We start from the raw sequence: 18,331 nt of genomic DNA on the forward strand, positions 1-18,331 counted from the left end.
TTTTTAGAGCATGTGGGGCTACAGCCGTACCAATAATTACTGTTATCATCGCTTATTAAGCTTTTAGACCTCACCAGGATGTCACACATTAAAGTCCTTCTAAGTATCCCACTTAATCTGCTTGAATGAGGAAAGTTTAAAGTTCTTGCATAGTCAATAACTACAGCATGAGAGATTCCATTTACCAGCGTGAGCTTGGATGGTTCAGGAGGTCGATAATAGGGTAGATGGTCATTCACTCCTGTGCCATTGGATCAAATCCAGCTCAGGTGGGCAGTGATAAAAGCTTTTGGCAACTGATGGTTGTTCAGCAGCCTCTGCTGAATGAGTTGATGGTCTTTCCTGGGGTAGTCAATGGGCAGGTCATGGACTGACTTGCGGCTGCCAGTGCTTTTCTACAGATCGCAATTTTTTTCTTATTTAATTTAAGTATTATCAGTGCTGTTATTTCATTGTGGAAGAAGTTCTTTTGGAGTTTGGGCCTCGACTTTACCTTACCCAAGAAGTTTAGACCTTGATAAAAAGAAATAGTGGTTGAATCCCTGGTCTGTCCTTTTCTGAGGTGTCCATGTCTCTCTCATACCCTCCAAGTTGCCCTTCCCCCTTGTTGACAAAGTCGACTGAGATTTCCGAGATTGAATGGACCAAGGGATTTAAATTCCTTCCCACCCTTAGAAAATAGCCTGTACAGGCATGGGTGTGACTAGCCTTAACATTTGCAGCATTCATCTAATTTGGTCTGCTGAGGGCTGCAGCTTCCTGATCAGGCAGCATAGAGAGAAACAGTCCCTCTGGGACCCTGCCCCGTGTAGGGACTGGTGGGGAAAGCTGGGTTTATGCAATTGCTTCACTGGCTTATCCACTGGCTGCAGCCAGATGGCCGCGTTAGATATGAAAGCCTGAAGAAGCATGGGGTGGGCTGACATGGCCTTGTTTGTGCTGCTGTCAGTGACTGTGGAATTGTCAGACTGACATATGGCCATGACTCAGAGAATGCATCCTTCACTGTCAAGCACTGCCAGCAGTCGTCCTGAGTCTCTCCCTGACAGCATTCCCCCGCACATCTCTTCTGCCTCTGGTCGTAAATGCTTTCAGAGATCATCCTGGCATCAGAACGTCGTCATGGTCCCCGTCCCTCCCCTGCTTCAGCATCTGAACTTCTCTCCCATCTGCACTTGCAGACGCTTTTCTGGGTGCAGAGGCAGGGGCCTGGGAGGAAGTAGTTATCTGGGGGCCCACCTCTGTTCCATCCATTCTCTGCTGGAATCTGGCTGGCAGAGCTGCTGGGGAAGCAGGTTTGGGTTGCGTTTGTGTTGCCATCGTTGCAGGCTCCAGGGAGTGATTCTTCGACTCTTACAGCTAAAGAGCTTGTAAATACATCCTACACAGCGCGTGTTTCCAAGGCGGGGGCTGGCACAGCAGGCTGCTGATGCTCCCACATGAGCTTGTGTCACCCGCTTGGCTCTGGGTTCATCTGGGCTGTGACCTCTCCTTGCTGGTCTAAGAGCACGGTCAGCTTGCGGCAGAGACGAGAGGACTTCCGCTGTCCTCTGTCACCAGGCTTGGGTAAGGGCTGTCCTGGAAGGGTCTAGTTGTTTTCTGACTCAACCCTGACTCTTCCCCACCCCACCCCCACCTCACACCTGCGTCAGTGCCGCTGCATCCTGCCTGCAGAGGAGATGGCTCTCTTTCTACTGCCCGTTGCTGTGCTGCTGTGCGAAGGGGGTGCCGACTCCTGAGCATGCTCACTCTGCAGTGCCCAAAACTCAGCATGGTGGCAGTGGCCTGAAGAAGTGGGGATCACACAGCCATGGCTGTGCCGATCCCATGGATGTGGGGCAGAGCGCCAGCCTGCAAGCGGGCGGGGGCTTTCTTACACCCCACAGTTGTAGTCAGACCCCATCTGGTTTAGGTCAGGTTTCAGATTGCTGCCCTTGGGTTCTATTCCAAATGCTGCCACAACCTGCTCTGTGGTCTGAGGTAAGTCGTTTCCCTTACCAAGTCTCCTTGTCTCTCACTCTAGAACAGGGACGATGCTTAGCTGCCTTACCACAATGCCTAGGTAAAGCTTTGAGTAATGCTGGAGAGCCTTGAATGCAAATTGCTGCGTAAGGGCATGGTGTTACGGTTCCTTTTCCTCTGAGAAACGCACATCTCATCTGCTAGAGAGAAAGTGTTTTTAAAAGACATCTGTAGCGCTTGAAGGCTAAGCCATTGCCTCATGACCAGTGCCCAGTAATCGTATTATTTGTCTAAATGGCATCGGATACCATAGATTATAAAGTCTTAGGGCTAAGGATTGCGTCTTACTCCGCATAACGTTCTGTCAGGAGCACAAAAATGGCAACGGTTTATGTGATATGTTAAGTAATTGTGCTCCTGTGAAGCTCTTAAGGGAGTAAGCGCTAGCTGCCTAAAGCCAAGGAACCCCTGATTTCCAGGGCTTGGATCCTGCTTGTGAGGAAAGCACCCCAGTAAGATAGAAGTAGAGAACTCAGAGTAAGTTAACAAGGGCATGAATTAGTTATGTTCCATCTATTAAAAACAAAGTCATGTTGGATTGTAAAGAAAAAGCTGTAAAAATAACTGCCTGGTGGTAGGATTGTGACTGGAAAAGTGCTGACAGCATTAATTATTCATGCTTTCATTACCAGGTTATTTTGGATTTCCATTAATTTAATTAGCAGTGTCTACAATTAAAGTGTCTGCCTCTTACTGTACTGATACATGTTACGAAAGCCCAGGAGGCACTGAAAGCCCAGGTGGAGTTGGCCATGCCTCCGTTGCCCTGCAGCTGTGACTTCTCTCTCCCTTTTTCAGAGAGGGGACTATGGTGAGGGCGGAAACTCTTGTCTGATACAAAGCAGAGGGAAATTAGTTGCCAGGCTTTGCTTCTGGGATGAAGGGAAAGCCCCTTTCTGCTTTCACAGAGAAGTGTTCTGCTTAAACAAGAGGCGCCAGGTCCTAGTTTGAAATGTCCAATTTAACTCTAAACCAGACAAGAACAAACGATCGGCGCGGAGCTCAGCAGCCCTGCAGCATGAAGCCAGGCTTGTTTCCCAGGTTAAAGATCACACGCTGAGGGTTTTCTTAATTATTCCTGGCAAAGCTCACCAACGTGTTGGGTGGGACAAAGGGGGAAAGTGCCCTGGGGCCCAGTGATTCAAAAGGGCCCTGGGGCAGCAGCACCACTACCACAGCAGTGGAGGTGTCAGGAACCTCACGCTCTTGGCACCACTTCTGTCTGAGGCCCCACCAACTCTGACCGCTCCCCTGTTCCTGATAGTTTTCCAATACTCCAGAGGGCTTCCTCCTGGAGGTGAGAGGAGTGTGGAGAGAGATTCAGCTGAGAGCGGAATATTGAGCATTTGCTTTATCCTGTGCGAATGTCACCATTTAATCGCTTAAGGCTTAATCCTGGCCATAGTTCCCTCTAAGATTCTCACCTGGACTGCTGTGTATGAGGGAAGAAAATGGCTGTCCACCTAATTAACAGAGCCCTGCAGTCATTCTTTCAGTAATTAGAGGCCTGGACCCTGGAGAGGAGCAGGTATAAGGTGAGGTGGTGGCCTCGGGAGAGTAAGAGGCAGGTGAGTACAGGACAGTGAGATGGGGGCAGCGGGGTTTTTTGCGAGGGAGGGATTTTGGACATGCAGGGCTGTCAGCTGTAGCGAGATGTGACTTTCCCTAGCTCCAGGGCTGTGGCTGCCGGGGAGAGAGGACCTTTCTTCCCAGCCCAGGATCGGTGTATGCTGTGATGGGGGACAAACGACCCCCTCCCCCATTCCTTCCCAGATCTTTGCTATCCGATACAGTTCTGGCTCTTCAGAGTACTCCCATGGACACATAAGTAGCAAGAAGCAGGTGTGGTGGAGATGGCAGGTATTTTGTTTATTTGCACGCTGTTTGAAGCAAGGATCTCTCTGCAAAGGGCATGCGCCTTAGAGAGAACGATGATCATGACCCCTCTTATGTGGCTGTGCAGAGGAGAAAGGGGACGTGAAGAGACTTTCCATCCTCCTCTGCATGGTGAGACCACTGGCCAGAGAGGAGGAGTGGAGAGCAGAGCATACCAAGCTCTTACGTCCACCCCTGTGACAAATAATACCTAGCTGTGGAGTAGGACCTCCTGTTGACAAACACCAGCGACTTCAGCCTTACCCCATCCCCGTGACAGAGGACAGCGTTACCCCCACTAGACAGACGAGAAAACTGTGACGTGGTGACCTGTTCAAGTTCACGCAGGGCAGGTCTGTACAGAGCCAGGAACAGAACCCAGATCTCTGGATTCCCTGTCTGTTCCTGAGCCCCGCACACATGATCCTGCCCCTCTTGGGAGAATATTTAGAACAAAAATAGGTGAAACAGGAAGAGGTGATTTTATTTAAATTTTCATCCGGAATTGAGAAAACACCTTGAAATGAGTGATCTGTGTTACGCTGAGAGCTTGTTAGCAAACAAAACATAACCAGCTTACCCTCGCTCATAACTTCCTGCACATTTAATTTGGTTGCTCATTTTTCCATGCCTTGTCTTGTCCAGAAGGTACTTGAGATGGTTGGCTTTTTGGTTTGGAGTCTGTGGCAAATCCCTTGAGTCATTGACAAATGAGGTGCGGTGGAAAAAATATTCTTTCCATCTGGAAAACCAAGCCAGCCTCCTGCTCTGTGTGGAAAAGGGCTGGACTGTGAAGCTTGGCGTGCAAGTCCCAGCACTGCTGGCACCGTGAGAGCTTCCATGACTGAGCTTGTAAAAGTATTTTGGCTGATGAAAAACTGGTACACGATTGACAGCTCAGTTTTGAATGAGCTCAGAGTACTGCCAGTACTGTTGTTTATTGGATGCTGCTGTTTGTAAAGCCCCTTGGGATCCACAAAAGGAATTTTAACCAGGGCCCTGTGGAGTTTGCTCCTTGTAGCGTTGCCAGTGCTTCTTTAGTGTTTAGAGCTGAATCTGGAAGCCGGGAGATTTGGCGTTCCGTTTCCAGCCCAGCTGTGTGAACTCAAGCGTGTTTCTTAGCATGGGATTTTCAAAAAGTGCTCAGCATTACATACCTCTGCTCCCACGATGCTAAAACTCCCCTCAGCACTAAAGGCAGCGGAGTTAGACCAGTGGTGCTTGTCCTTGTCCTTATCCTACCGTTAAGCTCCAGAGGCTTCAGTTTCTGAATCTGTAAAATGGTGCTAATGAGCAAACCCCTGTCCTGGCCTCACTGGAGTTTTGCCACTGGCTGTGTTGGAACCAGGATTTCCATTAGTGCCTGTTTCAGTGGGTTGTTTTATAGTCTGGCAAACCTTTGTTCTCAGGGAGAGCCACACTAAAGGCTCAGGCTCTGTTATTCTTTTTCTCTCATCTCTTGCTCTACTGATGGTCTATCTTTGCATTTGCAGAGTCTGGAGAGAGGCAAGGGACCGCATTGTTGGATTCCCTGGGCGATACCATGCGTGGGACATCCCCCACCAAGCCTGGCTCTACAACTCAAACTACTCCTGCGAACTATCCATGGTACTGACTGGTGCTGCCTTCTTTCATAAGGTAAGAGCAAGTGGTCAGAGAGAACCCATCTCGGTACTCCTTGGCCAGCCCTCAGCGTGGGTTTCCCTTTACAGAGTACCCTGAGGTTTTCACTGAAGAAACTAGTGCCATCATTATCATAGACTCTCAGGGCTGGAAGGGACCTCAGGAGGTCATCTAGTTCTGTCCCGTGCTTCAAGCAGGATGAACCCTAGTTTTGCCCATCTCTTCTCTCTTGCATCTCTGCTTCTCAACACCAGCGCCATCAGTCACCACAGACTGAATCCCCACCAAAGAAAGGTTAATATCCACCTCTCAGGACATGTGGTTCATTTGAGGGAGATGCATAGAATGACTCTGGACTGAAGGAGAGACGCCGAATGTATGGCAAATTCAGTTTCAGTGGTTTGCTTAGATGCTGTGATGCCAGCCCCCAGAGTGGTCAAGTCTTCTCTGGGTTGCCTTGGTGATTTGTTACTGCACTGCCCTACCATGCAGGAGTCTGGGCTCAGATTTCCAGTCTTAGGCACCTGAGGAGTTTCTGTGTGCGGGGGTGTGGGGGGTAGTCACTGTTGTAAAACCAACAACTGCTGACACACCGGTGTACTTAGCACCCTATGCAATGAACCCACAAGGCATTTCACTAATGGAACACCAAGGTTGAGAACTGGGGGTGCTTGTCGGAAATCTCATAGATTTTAATGGGACTTAGGATCCCAAATCCCACAGACAGCTTGGAAATCGCAGCCTCAGATTCTCCTAGTGAAGCAGAACAAACATTTGTCATAACCTTATTTTGAGATCTAATTTTATGCATCCTGAGTGTGGCAAAGAGTAATAGGGTCACTAAAGAAACTCTGTCTTCTGTGATTACCAGACGAAGGAGAATCCCATAGAGGGCTCAGAAAGTAGACAAGCGATGGCTAAGTTGATTTGTATCTCGGGCTATGTCTATACTCAACAGAGAAGTCGACTGCTGATATGCAATTTTAGTTACTTCAAGCGTGTAGCTAAAACTGACTTATCAGCAGTCAGCTGCAACCCTACAAGGAAGAACGTCAATGGGAACATTACTCCTGTCAGCCTTCCTTAATCCTCACCGCTCACGAGGAGTTCCAGGGTTGAATTTGACCCTGGAAAGTTCCGTTTCATGCATGCATGAAACAAAACCACAAAAGATCGACCCTGAGCAGATCAATCTTCCACAGTAGTGTGGCTTTAGCCCTATGCTACCGTTATAAAAAGAGAGGAGATCGGGGACAGATGGGGAGATCCCTGACAGATGTTCAGAGCCATCTTCCTTCCTCCTGTCTGGGAAAGGCAATAGAGAACAAATAGACTTTTCTTATCCCTTTGCAACAATGAGATATTGTGTCTTTAAAGGGTTCTTCCTCTGCCATCATCCCTGGTGTGGAAGTGACCAAGATGCAGGAGAAACATTGTGTAGACTGATCAGCAAGATCTAGGGTGGCCATGCATGTTCAGATTGCAATAGAGTGAGGTCCCATGAGCTGCAGGTCTGTAATGGAATCCATAGCGTGGCTTCACTGCTACCCTGTGAGTGACTGGAGCAGAACATGTCTTGGAGATAAGTCCTACCCGCAGCATTGTTTTGGGGACCCTTTCCATTGACTTCAGTGGGCTTTGGATGAGGCCCATATTTGGTATGTCACCATTTGTCTTGGGTGTGTTTTACTGTTGAATGTTTGTTTGTTTCAGTACTATGCCTACCTGTATTCCTACGTGATGCCACAAGCCATCCGGGACATGGTAGATGAATACATCAACTGTGAGGATATTGCCATGAACTTTCTAGTCTCTCACATCACAAGGAAACCACCCATCAAGGTAAAGCAGCCGATGGGAACCTCATAGAGGGCTTCAGATTTCAGGAGAAATAGTTACTTACTCTGACCTGCTAGAAGGTACCTCTCTCGGCACTGTAAGCATGGCCCAAGGGGCTGACGTATCAGAGAGAGAGAGAGAGAGAGCCAGGTGCAGAAGACTTATTGCTGAATCGGGGAAACCCAGCTTGCTCAGACTTCACACACAGGCCTTTGTAAATAGATGCACGTTGCAGCACAGGTAGTCAAAGTGGCTGGGACAGATCAGTGAGATGCCATGGCTCAAGTCCTCTCAAGCAGGTGTTCGGTTTGCATGTCTCCCAGCTGCTTTCCATAAAAGGTGCAGTTTGTGTCTGAGACCAGCAGAACCCAAACCAGCAAGGGACTCCAGGGATCAGAGTCGATAACTGTAGTCCTCTTGCTTCCCGAGAGAGGCTCGACAAGTGGTCTTGCTGCTTCCCCTCAGATACAGTCTGAAGAGTCCTCTGCACCTCTCAGCCCATTTCTCCACCGAGGACTGTATATTTTCCTATCGCTGGCCATCTGCTGTGCAGCATGTGTCTGCAGAGCCTCTGATGGCTGCCTCTGGTCTTGTGCTACTATAAACTGGGGATCCAAGGGCCAAGTTCTGCACTCCAGTGGAGAGAAGTAATGAGGCTAGTGGGACCTGATTCCGCTGTAGCACAGTCCCAGAAAACAAGGGGCCGAGACCGATGTCTAGGGTTGGTGTTGGGTGTCCAAATTAAGACCCATTCAAGGCCCTGATTTTCAGAGGGTTGGTACTCAGCACTTTCTGAAAATCAGATGCTTCATCATATCTCAGAATGGAAGTCCCAAAAACAGACACTCCCGATCACTAATTCCTCCTGAAAATGCGGGCGTGTGTCTGCAGTCCCCAAAGGAACAGAGCCAACCCAGAGAGTTTCAGTCTTCGTTCCGCCATCTGGTTACCTTTGGGTCCAGGACAGGCACCTATCATCATAGTACCTCAGCATCTCAATGTAATGAATGATGTCAACAAGCAATGCGGGGGTGGGAGAATGGGTTGTTGCTTAGTATTTTGCATAAGCTCTATTTTGGCCTTGGAAACTAGGGATCTCTTTTGTTGTTTACTCGTTACCAGTTACTTTAGAGCATGTGCCAGCCTGGACTCAGAATGCCGTTCTGTTCAATACCAAGTCTTCTCAGGCATACAGACTTGAGCTTGAACTGTCATTCCAAGAAGATGTCCTACTCGTTGTCGAGTGACCGCCAAGGGAGACTATAGTCTGATAAGACAAAGAGCATTGTCCAGGCAACCTGAGCACAGAGCTGGGAGACCGGTCTCTAGCACGGTGATCCTAGGACTGGCACTGCCTCACTGAACACCTTGGTGTCTCAGTTTCAAAGCGTATTGGTTTAAGAGTAGCTGTGGCCAATGGGAAATAAGACTGGCAAATTTCCTGAAGCACAGCCTATCAGTAGTTGCTTAGTTGCATCCTTTGTAGAAGCTTGTCAGTAGCAACCAGAGAAGGTTTTTGTTAAATACCCAACGCTCCCCTAAAGCTTGATGATGGACCTATTTTCAGTTCTCTCCTGTAACGCCCTCTCAGACCCCTCAACACAAGCAATCTTAACAAAACATGGCTTCAAAATCAATAACTCCCTTTTAAAGCTACATCCATTACGTAAAACATAAGTCTCAGCAGCCTTTTCTCCTTTGAATTTACACATTGGAACTAAAGCCTGAAAGGACCAGCAGCATCGCCTTTTGGTAAAGTCACTGCTACAGCAAGAACTTTGCCTTTAGGCATGTGGAAGGTAAAGAACAGATGGAGTCTTTTTTTAGGAGGTAGGTCGCAAGCTTTGTGAATCCACACCTTCGTTCCCAGCATTACCTGCCCTCATTCCCAACAATTTCTCCTTTTGTAGGGGAGATTCCCATCTGTTGTGGAAATGGAATTTGCATTGTAATTGACCCACGTCAGGGTGACATTTCCTACGCCGGACAGTTGCTCGCTATAGTCTAGTAGTAGTAGTAGTTGTAGTAGTAGGCATCCTTCAGTCTGCATAGACTATGGATCGCGCCCTTTATAGTTTCAATTGAGGGCTTCATTTACAGCATCTACGGTGACTATGAAGACCCACACAAGAGTGAGAGTCCTCGCTGCATCTCTTGCAGATGTAGTGGGTGTCTGGCAAGTCCTTAGCGTGCTTTCTGTGCGCTCGATTCTCCTCTGCTAGCTGTCTGATCCTCATCTCGCCCTTCTGAAGGCCCTTGTGTAACCCCTGCCTCCATCTGCTGCAGTCGTCTGCTAGTTCTTCCCAGTTGTCCAGCTCGATGTCTGCCTCTCTGAGGTCTCTCTTGCAGACATCTTTGTAGCACAACTGGGGGCATCCGGGAGGTCTTTTGCCAGAGGCTAGCTCACCATACAGGATGTCTTTTGGAATCCTTCCATCATTCATCCTGTGGGCGTGGCCAAGCCAGCGGAGCCGATGCTGCCTGAGGAGGGTGTGCATGGTTGGGATTCCAGCTTGCTCAAGGACGGCAGTGTTGGTCACTCTGTCCTTCCACGATATTCCAAGGATGCGCCTGAGGCAGCGCAAATGGAAGATGTTCAGCCTCTTTTCCTGGCGGGCATACAGGGTCCAAGTCTCGCTGCCATAAAGGAGGGTGCTGAGGATGCAGGCTCTGTAGACTTGCATTTTGGTGTGACTGTACAGCTTGTTGTTGTTCCACATTCTCTTGCTGAGTCTGGACAGAGTTGTGGCCGCTTTTCCGATCCTCCTATTTAGCTCAGTGTCCAACGACAGGGTGTCAGTGATGGTGGACCCAAGGTAAATGTACTCGTGGACGACCTCTAACATATAGTTGTCGATGCTGATTGATGGGGATTCAGCAACATCTTGACCGAGTGCGTTTGTCTTCTTTAGGCTGATGTCCACAGCAATAATAAACAAGTCTCAAGCATTTCTTTGGCCTTTCAGATCAGCTGTGTAGCTAAAGGATTTGATGCGTGCTGGACCAGCTGCTTCGTCTAGGAGGGCACCTTTCTCTCTGCAGTAACGGCTAGTCTGCTTTAGGTTACTGCAACTTCTCGGCAGAGGAGAGTGAAGGCTGGTGGGAGACTAGTATCTGCAGAGAGCTCACGCTGTACCTAGACTACATAGACCATGCTCCTCCATTCAACGTGTCCATCTCTCTTCACACCTCTATTCCCACATCCTCCTCCTACCCACTTGAATTGAATCATGAAACTGGAAGGGACTTTGAGAGGTCGTCAAGTCCAGGCCCCCGCACACTCACAGCAGGACCTATCACCATCCCTGACAGATGTTTATCAAATCTGCCCCAGACCCTTGAAAGCTGTTGCCAGGAAACTCATTTGAGGCCCCCTCGAGGATTAAACTCACAGCCCCGATTTACAAGACCTGAGCATCCCTCTGATCTGAGCCCCTCTATAGAATCAAACCAGGAATCTGTCTAGCCCCGTATCCTGATTGTTTGTTTGGTACCAGCCAGCTTCAGAGGAGGGTGCAGGAATCCCTCCAGTGAGAGAAAACCTGCCCATAAGGGAAGTCGCTTCCTAGTGTCCATCCATTGGGGCTTGGTTTGTATCCTGAGGCATGAGGGTCTGTGCCAGATGTCAAATATGCTTGCCCGTGTTCTGTGTGATATAACTGCATGTTTCCCTGCTCCCCACATAAATGATTAATCCTTTCTCAGCTCTGCTGCGTTTTTGACATACGGGCATAGAGTGGCAAGGAGTTCCACAGATTAAACGTTCACCGTTTCCTCAATGCCCCTTATTCTCCAGCAGCACCCAGGCTCCCTCCTGTCCCTTTCGTTGTGTTTTGTGCTGTTCTCTGTCCCACGCTGTAGGTTTTGGGCCTTCTCTGAATTAAATCGCCTCAATCTCTTGTACATCATGGGCCAAGAGAGCACCGCAGTCTGGACTTAAAACTGATAAATGAGGTGGACAAAAGGTCACCTGGACGTGCAGTTGGAGGAGTCAGTGAGAAGTTTTAGCACCTCCCTGAAGCTGTCCACTCAGGGCCTGATACAGTGGTTCATCTCTGAGGCTGAGTAGTGTGGATCTGGTCTGTACTTGGACGGGAGACCGCAAGGGAAGGCCCAGCTGCTGCAGGAAGCGATGCTGATGAGTCAGTCTGTGGTGTTCTTCCCTCTGGCTACTGGGCTCTTGGCTTCCCTGAGACTTGTGCAGGTGGAGGGGTGGACGTTAGTGAAATGGCCAGTCCCGGTCCTCCCCGTAGTGCTCAGCTGACAGTTGTAGTTGAGTCATTAGAGCAGGTCAAGGCACAGCCTGCAGGCCAGATCTGACCCTGTAGGGCATGTTGGTGCTGATGCTCCAGCCATGCAAGGGGAGACCTGTGGCTGGAGAGCCAGCACTGGCCACTGCTGTGGGCAGGGAGCCCTGAACCTCACAGGCCCAATCAAGGCAGACAGGGACCAGAGCCAGCCACAGGCCCTGCCTGGCACAGGGGTGGACGCAGCTCTGTGCGCTGCAGGGACGTGCTGCCTGTACTCATCTCCCCCCTTCGCTGTGAGGCTGGAGCTTGCGGGGAGAGAAGAGGGTGTCCTTTTTCCCCCTCCTCCTCCATTTGGCGCCGGGCCGGCGTGCGTTCGGTTCTTCCAGGTTGACGGGGCCGTTGGTTTTTCACTTCTGACTTGTCCGTGGCCCCCGACTGATTATTTTTCCGTGGCTCAGTGGTCCCTGACCCAAAAACGGGTCCCCACCCCCACCTGAGAGAAGGCAAATTCCATGACTAGGGTTGTCATCGGCTCCCCCGGCTTTTCCCTTAGCAGCTGCGTTCCTCTTCGCTGCCTCTGCTGGCCCCTCTCTGCTGGGAAGCTGCTGTCACACGCCAGGGACTGCTGACTGCTTCAGGCTCTGGAGAGCCTCGGGTGATGCTATTTGTTCCTCTGTTCCCAGGTGACCTCACGCTGGACCTTCCGCTGCCCCGGCTGCCCTCAGGCCCTTTCGCACGACGACTCGCACTTCCACGAGCGGCACAAGTGCATCAACTTCTTCGTCAGGGTGTACGGGTACATGCCCCTCCTGTACACCCAGTTCCGGGTGGACTCGGTCCTCTTCAAGACTCGCCTGCCCCACGACAAGACTAAATGCTTCAAATTCATTTAGGAGGGGCTCGCTGGGGTCCCGGCGGCGCTCTGGACCTGGGCGAGAGCGGAGTGGTGGCTGTCTCCTGCCGGGTTCCGAGCAAGCAACGTCTCAGGTCTCGGCCAAGACGCAGAGTGAAAGGAAGCAGGTGGATTCTAATCCATACTTCTTACCCGCCCACCCCCCGGGGGGGGGGCTACACCACGTGGAATGGACCCGGACCACATGGCCTGTGCCAAGACACCTGTGGGGTCGTACACTGAAGAAATGGAGACTCGGGTTTGGAGTTCAACAAGTCCCTCAGCCAAGGGCCACCGGTTTTTTAATTCTTGTTATTTAAAATGAAAAGGTTTTAGATTTGCTGCGTGAGGCTTTTTTTTTTTTTTTCCTTTTGGCGGGGGGGGCCTGTTTGTCCTGTAGTGGGACACCTGTAAGAGAGCAAGGGTGCTGGGGGGGCCTGGTGGGGGAGAAGCAGTCCCCAGCCCCTGGGCAGCTTCTGGGTCTGTTGCTTGTCTTCTGTGCTATCTCCTGCTGGGGCTGGGGGACCATCGCTCTTGCTTTCCGCTCCCTGGTTGGATCGTCCCAAGTTACGATGATCCGATGCTGCTGGCAGTGCTCCTTGGGCGAGAGGCCTCTGGTTTATCTTCCTCGCTGGCTAGCGAGGCCTCTCAGTTGTTACACGTTGATGAGGTTTCATCACCTCCCCTTCGACCCCCTGCTGCCTCCTTCACCTCATCACCTTTGCCACAGCCCAGAGAGGGACGTTCGGGTTCCCAGCTGCTAGCACCAGATTGACAAGGGGATGTCATCCTGAAGGCTCCAGCTGCCCTACTCTGTCCAGGTTACTGTGCCACGCGCTTGTTCTGAGCCCCATTCCGCACAGCCCTGGGCTCACTCCTGGCCTTGTTTCCCTTCCTGCTCCTCCTATGCCCTGTTAACCTCCTCCCGCTCCAAAGGCCTCCGATTTGGTTGAGGACTCTTAAAGGTTGCTCCTGTCGTGGCAGAGGCCTGCAGTAACCAGGATGTTCTCTGGTGCCCCGAGGCCTGTGTTGTAGCCTGATCACTTGTAAAAGGAGCTGGGATGTTGGGTTTAAATGCACTATACTTTAGCGAGAGCATCGGGAATGCTCACTGCTAACAGTGTGAAAGGCAGGTGCTGCTTGTTCCAAAACCAGGGCTGGGTGGGGGCCATATCACCTGTCCCAGCAGTTTCTTCCCTGGGGAGCAGGGAGCTGGCCACTGCTTTGCTAGTAGGGGTGTGGGAGGGCAGATGGCTTTATAGCATACTTGCACGCTGGATTAAAAGACCAGCAACATGGCCATGGCTGGCCCAGGTCACCTGACCAGGGCTCAGGCTGCAGGGCCAAACACTGCTAAGTTTGGGCTCAGGCTGGAGTCCAGGTTGTGGGCTCCACCCCAAGCCCAAACCTCTACACAGCAATTTCAGAGCCCTGCAGCCAGAGCCAGCTGACCCAGGTCAGCCGGAGGGCTGCTTGCTGCGTAGATGGACTCAGACGAGCTGTACTGGGTATGAGGCCCCTGCGGGGGGTGAGCAGGGCTTCCCACTGCCTGGCCCCTCAGAGTGGGGTCTCAGATTCAGCAGGACCTCCCGTGTTTTCTCCTCTTGGAATTGTCAGCTGCAATTCTGTTCTGCCCGCAGCAGGAGAGAGAGACTGGGCCCCCTCTCAGCCTGTCACTGCCAGGCACAGTGAAAGCAAAGGGGCGGGGGGGCTGGCTGCTTTACAAGACTGTGTGTGGCCACGCGCGGTGTGTGTGCCTGGTCACCCCTGGAAATCACGTAAAACTGTCATGGGCTGCAGTGTTCCTGCCTGAAAATCCCCACGCGCACGCACACCCTGCTGGCACAAACACACACTCAGGCACACACCCGACTGCCACAGCTTGGCTGTCTCATGCACTCACATACACGTGGTGTGGCAGGGCTGCTCCTCATCCCTGGCTCTCTTCAGAGGGGACCACGCTGGAGTTCAAAACAGACTCTGCCTGCAGAATTGGCAAAGGTCTCTGTTTTCCCTGCTCCTCTTCCTCTGCAACAAACTGGCCCAGATCTGGCGGTGGCGCTCTGTGATCTCGGCTACTAATCCCCTGGCATTTGCACTCCTCACCGCTGTAGTTGTTTTTTTTCTCCCTTGCCCGCGGCTGTATCGCTCGCTCATTTCCCATGACGCAAGCAAAGACCCCATAGTTCTCGGAACGACCAGCTGTGCTGCTTGATTTTGAATGGCACCTTGCAGAGGGAAAAGTAGCCGTGTCCCAGTGGTGCTTTCAGTATGCGTTAATTGTCCCCAGTGGCCAAGCGGGGAACTCAACCCATTGTCATCTAAAATCATCCTTGGTATTATCCCATCATCTCCTGGCTGATTCTTACCAATGCTGGTTCCAGATCTAAAGTGCCACCCCAGCTACTAGAGTCTCTCAGTCAGGTGAGCCAAACAAAGGGGTTTTCCTGTTCCACTGCTGTGTCTTTACAGCTCCTTTGGGCAGGCCTGAAAGCCGCCAGCACCAGCCATGCCGCGGCCTTCCCCTCCCTTACTGGGAAACGCCCCGGGTGCCCTGATGTTCTGCAGTGGAGCTGCCTCTGCAGAGCTGTCTGGGAGAGTGATACCATTGACTGCCAGCCAAACAGTGTCACTGCTCACCAGGCAGAACAACAGCGTCCACAACAGTTTCCTCTGACGGGTGTAACCAGCATGAGTTGGTTATTATGGTAGATGCGAAACTTCCGGAGGGAAATGTGATTTCCACATTGACTGCACCCCTGTAACTCAGCAAGGTGCCTTTTCCCAAGCTCTCCCCAGTAGCTCGGGTTGTCGAGAGAGACAGGAGGAGGGACCTGCCCATTAGGCCGGTTTGTCCCTGTGGCAATCTGTCATGTCACAGGATGGGAGACAGTTGGGGCAATTAAAAGCAACACCCACTTTTATCTGTCGCATGCCCTCAGCCTAGCTCCAGGGGCATTTGACACCGATCAGTAAAGAAGCAGACCTGGAACTTGCACTGTTCCTTTGAGTTGTTTTCAACGCTGAGCGCTACATGCTTGTATCTCCGTTTCAGTAGCTTACATGAAGTCTCCCGCATGTTTAGTTGAAAGTGACAGACCCCTAAGAAAATCTGAGCCCTGGGGTGGGGTGGAAACCACACCCTCCCACCCAGCTCCCCTCTGGGTGGGTAACTGCTACCATCCTGTTAAGTACAATGCTGCCATTTCCCAGAAAAGCAGAGGGCAGATCACTTTATATTGTTGCTTGTCTCCCAGCACCAAGGAGAAAAATGAAACAAGATCAATTTTTTTTCATTTGTTTACAGCCACAAAAATATCAGGCTCTCAGAGCAAACCCCGTGATGGGGAAAATCCTTAAAAATGCAACCAGTGGCCATTGATAGAGAGGGAAGGAGCCTGTGGCCTTATCTTTCTGCTCCCTCATGGGGCAGAAGTAGCATAAGACTGTTAGCAGGAATGACCCTGACTCCCCATCCCTGGTGAGAAGTCGTAAGCTCACCAAAAAGCCTCGCAAGCCTTCTGCTCTTGTCTTCGCTAATTCTGCTCTCGCTCGGGTGGGCCCAAAGAGGATGCTGTGGACAGCTGAGTAGGTGTCTGTGTAGGATATAGATCCCCCTCCATCCCCTGAAATTGTAGCTTACTCCCTCCTCTCTCTTTCATATCTGACCTCACCGGCAACAAGCAAGAATTTTCAAATGGTGATGAATGCGGACGACTGTGGATTGCACTTTATGACAAAAATTGTAAAATATATATATGTATATATTACAAACGTCGGCTCAAATTATTTTCAAAATCTTTGGGGCGATTTTATTATTCCGATGATTTTATTATTTTCCCGGTTGAAATACACCTAGTGAGTGCTAATCAAAGATGGGTGTCCCATTGATCTCGTTGCATTTCTGGGTGTTGTGGGGGGCATTTTTTTTCTTAATGTTGTTACCGCTTTGCTGGTATTACCAGGTTCCCCAGCCAGCAGGCACGGCTGCCGTTCAGCCCACTGAGCCAGCAACTTAGTAGTTTTTCATGACAAGCAGCTGTGCTACTCTTGAAATCGGAAGCCGTAGAGCCGGAATTTTGGCAGCACAAAATCTAAAACTCTGTTGCTTTATTATTGTATTACTGGATGTTTATTTCCATCTGTGTGTTTGTTTTTTTGTTTTATTTTATTTTATTTCAGCCAGTCAAATCAAAAATGTAAAACCAAATTGTTCTGGGCCTTCCCCACCCCATTCTTACTCCACATCCTTTGTAAGTGCTATTCAAAGAGTTGCAAATGCTCTTTCCATCCAAAGAGGCGGCGATCTCTTATATTTCATTGCAAGGCTGTTGCAGGGGTGGTCCTAGCTGTGTGGTTTTGGTTTGCTTTATTGTAATCCTACACAGCCAGGTGTGAAAGGAACAGATGGCAGGATGCATTGACTCTGTCTCCTTTTGCAGGTGATGGACCAGCTTCATCCCTCTGTGACTCCTAGGGTGGATTGGGTCCCACTTGTTCTGATAAGGGGAGAATTAGCTCTGACATTAGGCGTGTGGATAGATTTGCCCCCTTCTCCCCCAATGCACTCGCCGCACTGTGCGGGTTATGATCTCTTAATGGATGGAATTCAGCTGCCAAAACCTGGGCCAGGCAGGTCTTTGCTCCTAGCATCTCCCTGTTAACTCCCAGAGCCCTTTCCTGACTGTCCCAGCCCTGGGTGTATGTCCTATACAGCCCTTGCTGTGCTCTATTAACCACTGTAAGGCCGGCCATTCTGCCTTGCAGATGGACTTCAGTAACTGTTTCAGCAAACTCCCTCCAGTTACACAGCCCAGGCGTGGTTGCTGCTTTCTCCCCAAACCCGATTTGGTGCTGATTGCAGCCATGTTGGTTGGCACCACCTTTTCACCTGCAGAGCAGCGCAGGGTGAGGGCAGAAGCCGTTCAGCTTTTGGAGACTGAGCAGGCAGTGCAGTGGGAGGCCAGTAACACCACAGCGAGTGTCTCTCTGCCCGGTTATTGCAACCTGTATTTCAGCAGAGGCTCTCAGGAGGGGCGAGGGAGTCACAGTTGGTCAATCTATTGCCTTGTGAGGTTTCAGGCAAAGCAGATTTCTTGCAAACATGGTCAGTGGTTGAGGCACAAGCAGTCCAAAGCCAGCACATGTCTAGTATCTACTGTGTCACACTCTAATTCACCACCGACCACCCCTGCAACCCTCCACCTTGGGCCATCAGCTGTGTACTCCTTTGCTGTCTGCTCCTTAACATGGGAGCAGGCACTGGGCCAGAGGGTCTCCTGGTGATTAATCAAGGTCTTTCTTGTGTCACACATGTTGCTGTACATGTTCTCTGTAAATAGCATCTTCTCCTTCGGTGGAACCCCAACGACTGTATATTGTTTCTGTATCTTTTGGATTAACTCCCATTGCCGTCACAGCAGCTCCCAAACTTTCCCTCTCACACTGTGTTTGTGTTAACTGCTCTGTGAGCATCAGGTTTTAAATGGCTGTACAATATTTAAAAAAAAAAAAAAAAAAAAAAAGCCGCCCCTCTGACACGAGCACAATATTCATATGTTGGGTTTTGTAACCGGATCAAATAAACGGAGAGTTGAACTTGAGCGTTTGCATGTCTCAATGGCTCTTGGGAAAGGGGGAAAATGGCCACTTCTAGCCACCTCTCTGCCCCAAACGGGCCAATCCCGGTGCCGATTACAGGTCTTGGGAGGGTCGGCCGAGCAAGCGAGAGCGGCCCATGGCGATTGCCTGACACACCATTTTGGGTTTTTAAATTAATATATGGAGATACACATCTCATAGAACTGGAAGGGACCTTGGGAGGTCATTG

At 50.5% G+C, this 18,331-nt stretch overlaps 1 protein-coding gene across 4 annotated transcripts in view; it reads left to right on the forward strand.

Annotated features, from left to right (window-relative positions):
- EXTL3 (exostosin like glycosyltransferase 3) overlaps nucleotides 1-18,078 on the forward strand; it is a 246,123-nt gene extending 228,045 nt beyond the window's left edge. For all 4 annotated transcript variants that reach the window (XM_074991465.1, XM_074991462.1, XM_074991464.1 and 1 more), the window contains 3 exons: nucleotides 5,391-5,535; nucleotides 7,234-7,362; nucleotides 12,293-18,078. In XM_074991465.1, coding sequence (XP_074847566.1) covers nucleotides 5,391-5,535; nucleotides 7,234-7,362; nucleotides 12,293-12,502 — 484 coding nt within the window. In that variant the 3' untranslated portion in view covers nucleotides 12,503-18,078. The remainder of the gene's footprint in view (nucleotides 1-5,390; nucleotides 5,536-7,233; nucleotides 7,363-12,292) is intronic.
- Nucleotides 18,079-18,331: the final 253 nt, after the last annotated feature.

The sequence above is a fragment of the Carettochelys insculpta genome, chromosome 3 (assembly GCF_033958435.1).
Source record: "Carettochelys insculpta isolate YL-2023 chromosome 3, ASM3395843v1, whole genome shotgun sequence".
Taxonomy (NCBI): domain Eukaryota; kingdom Metazoa; phylum Chordata; order Testudines; family Carettochelyidae; genus Carettochelys; species Carettochelys insculpta.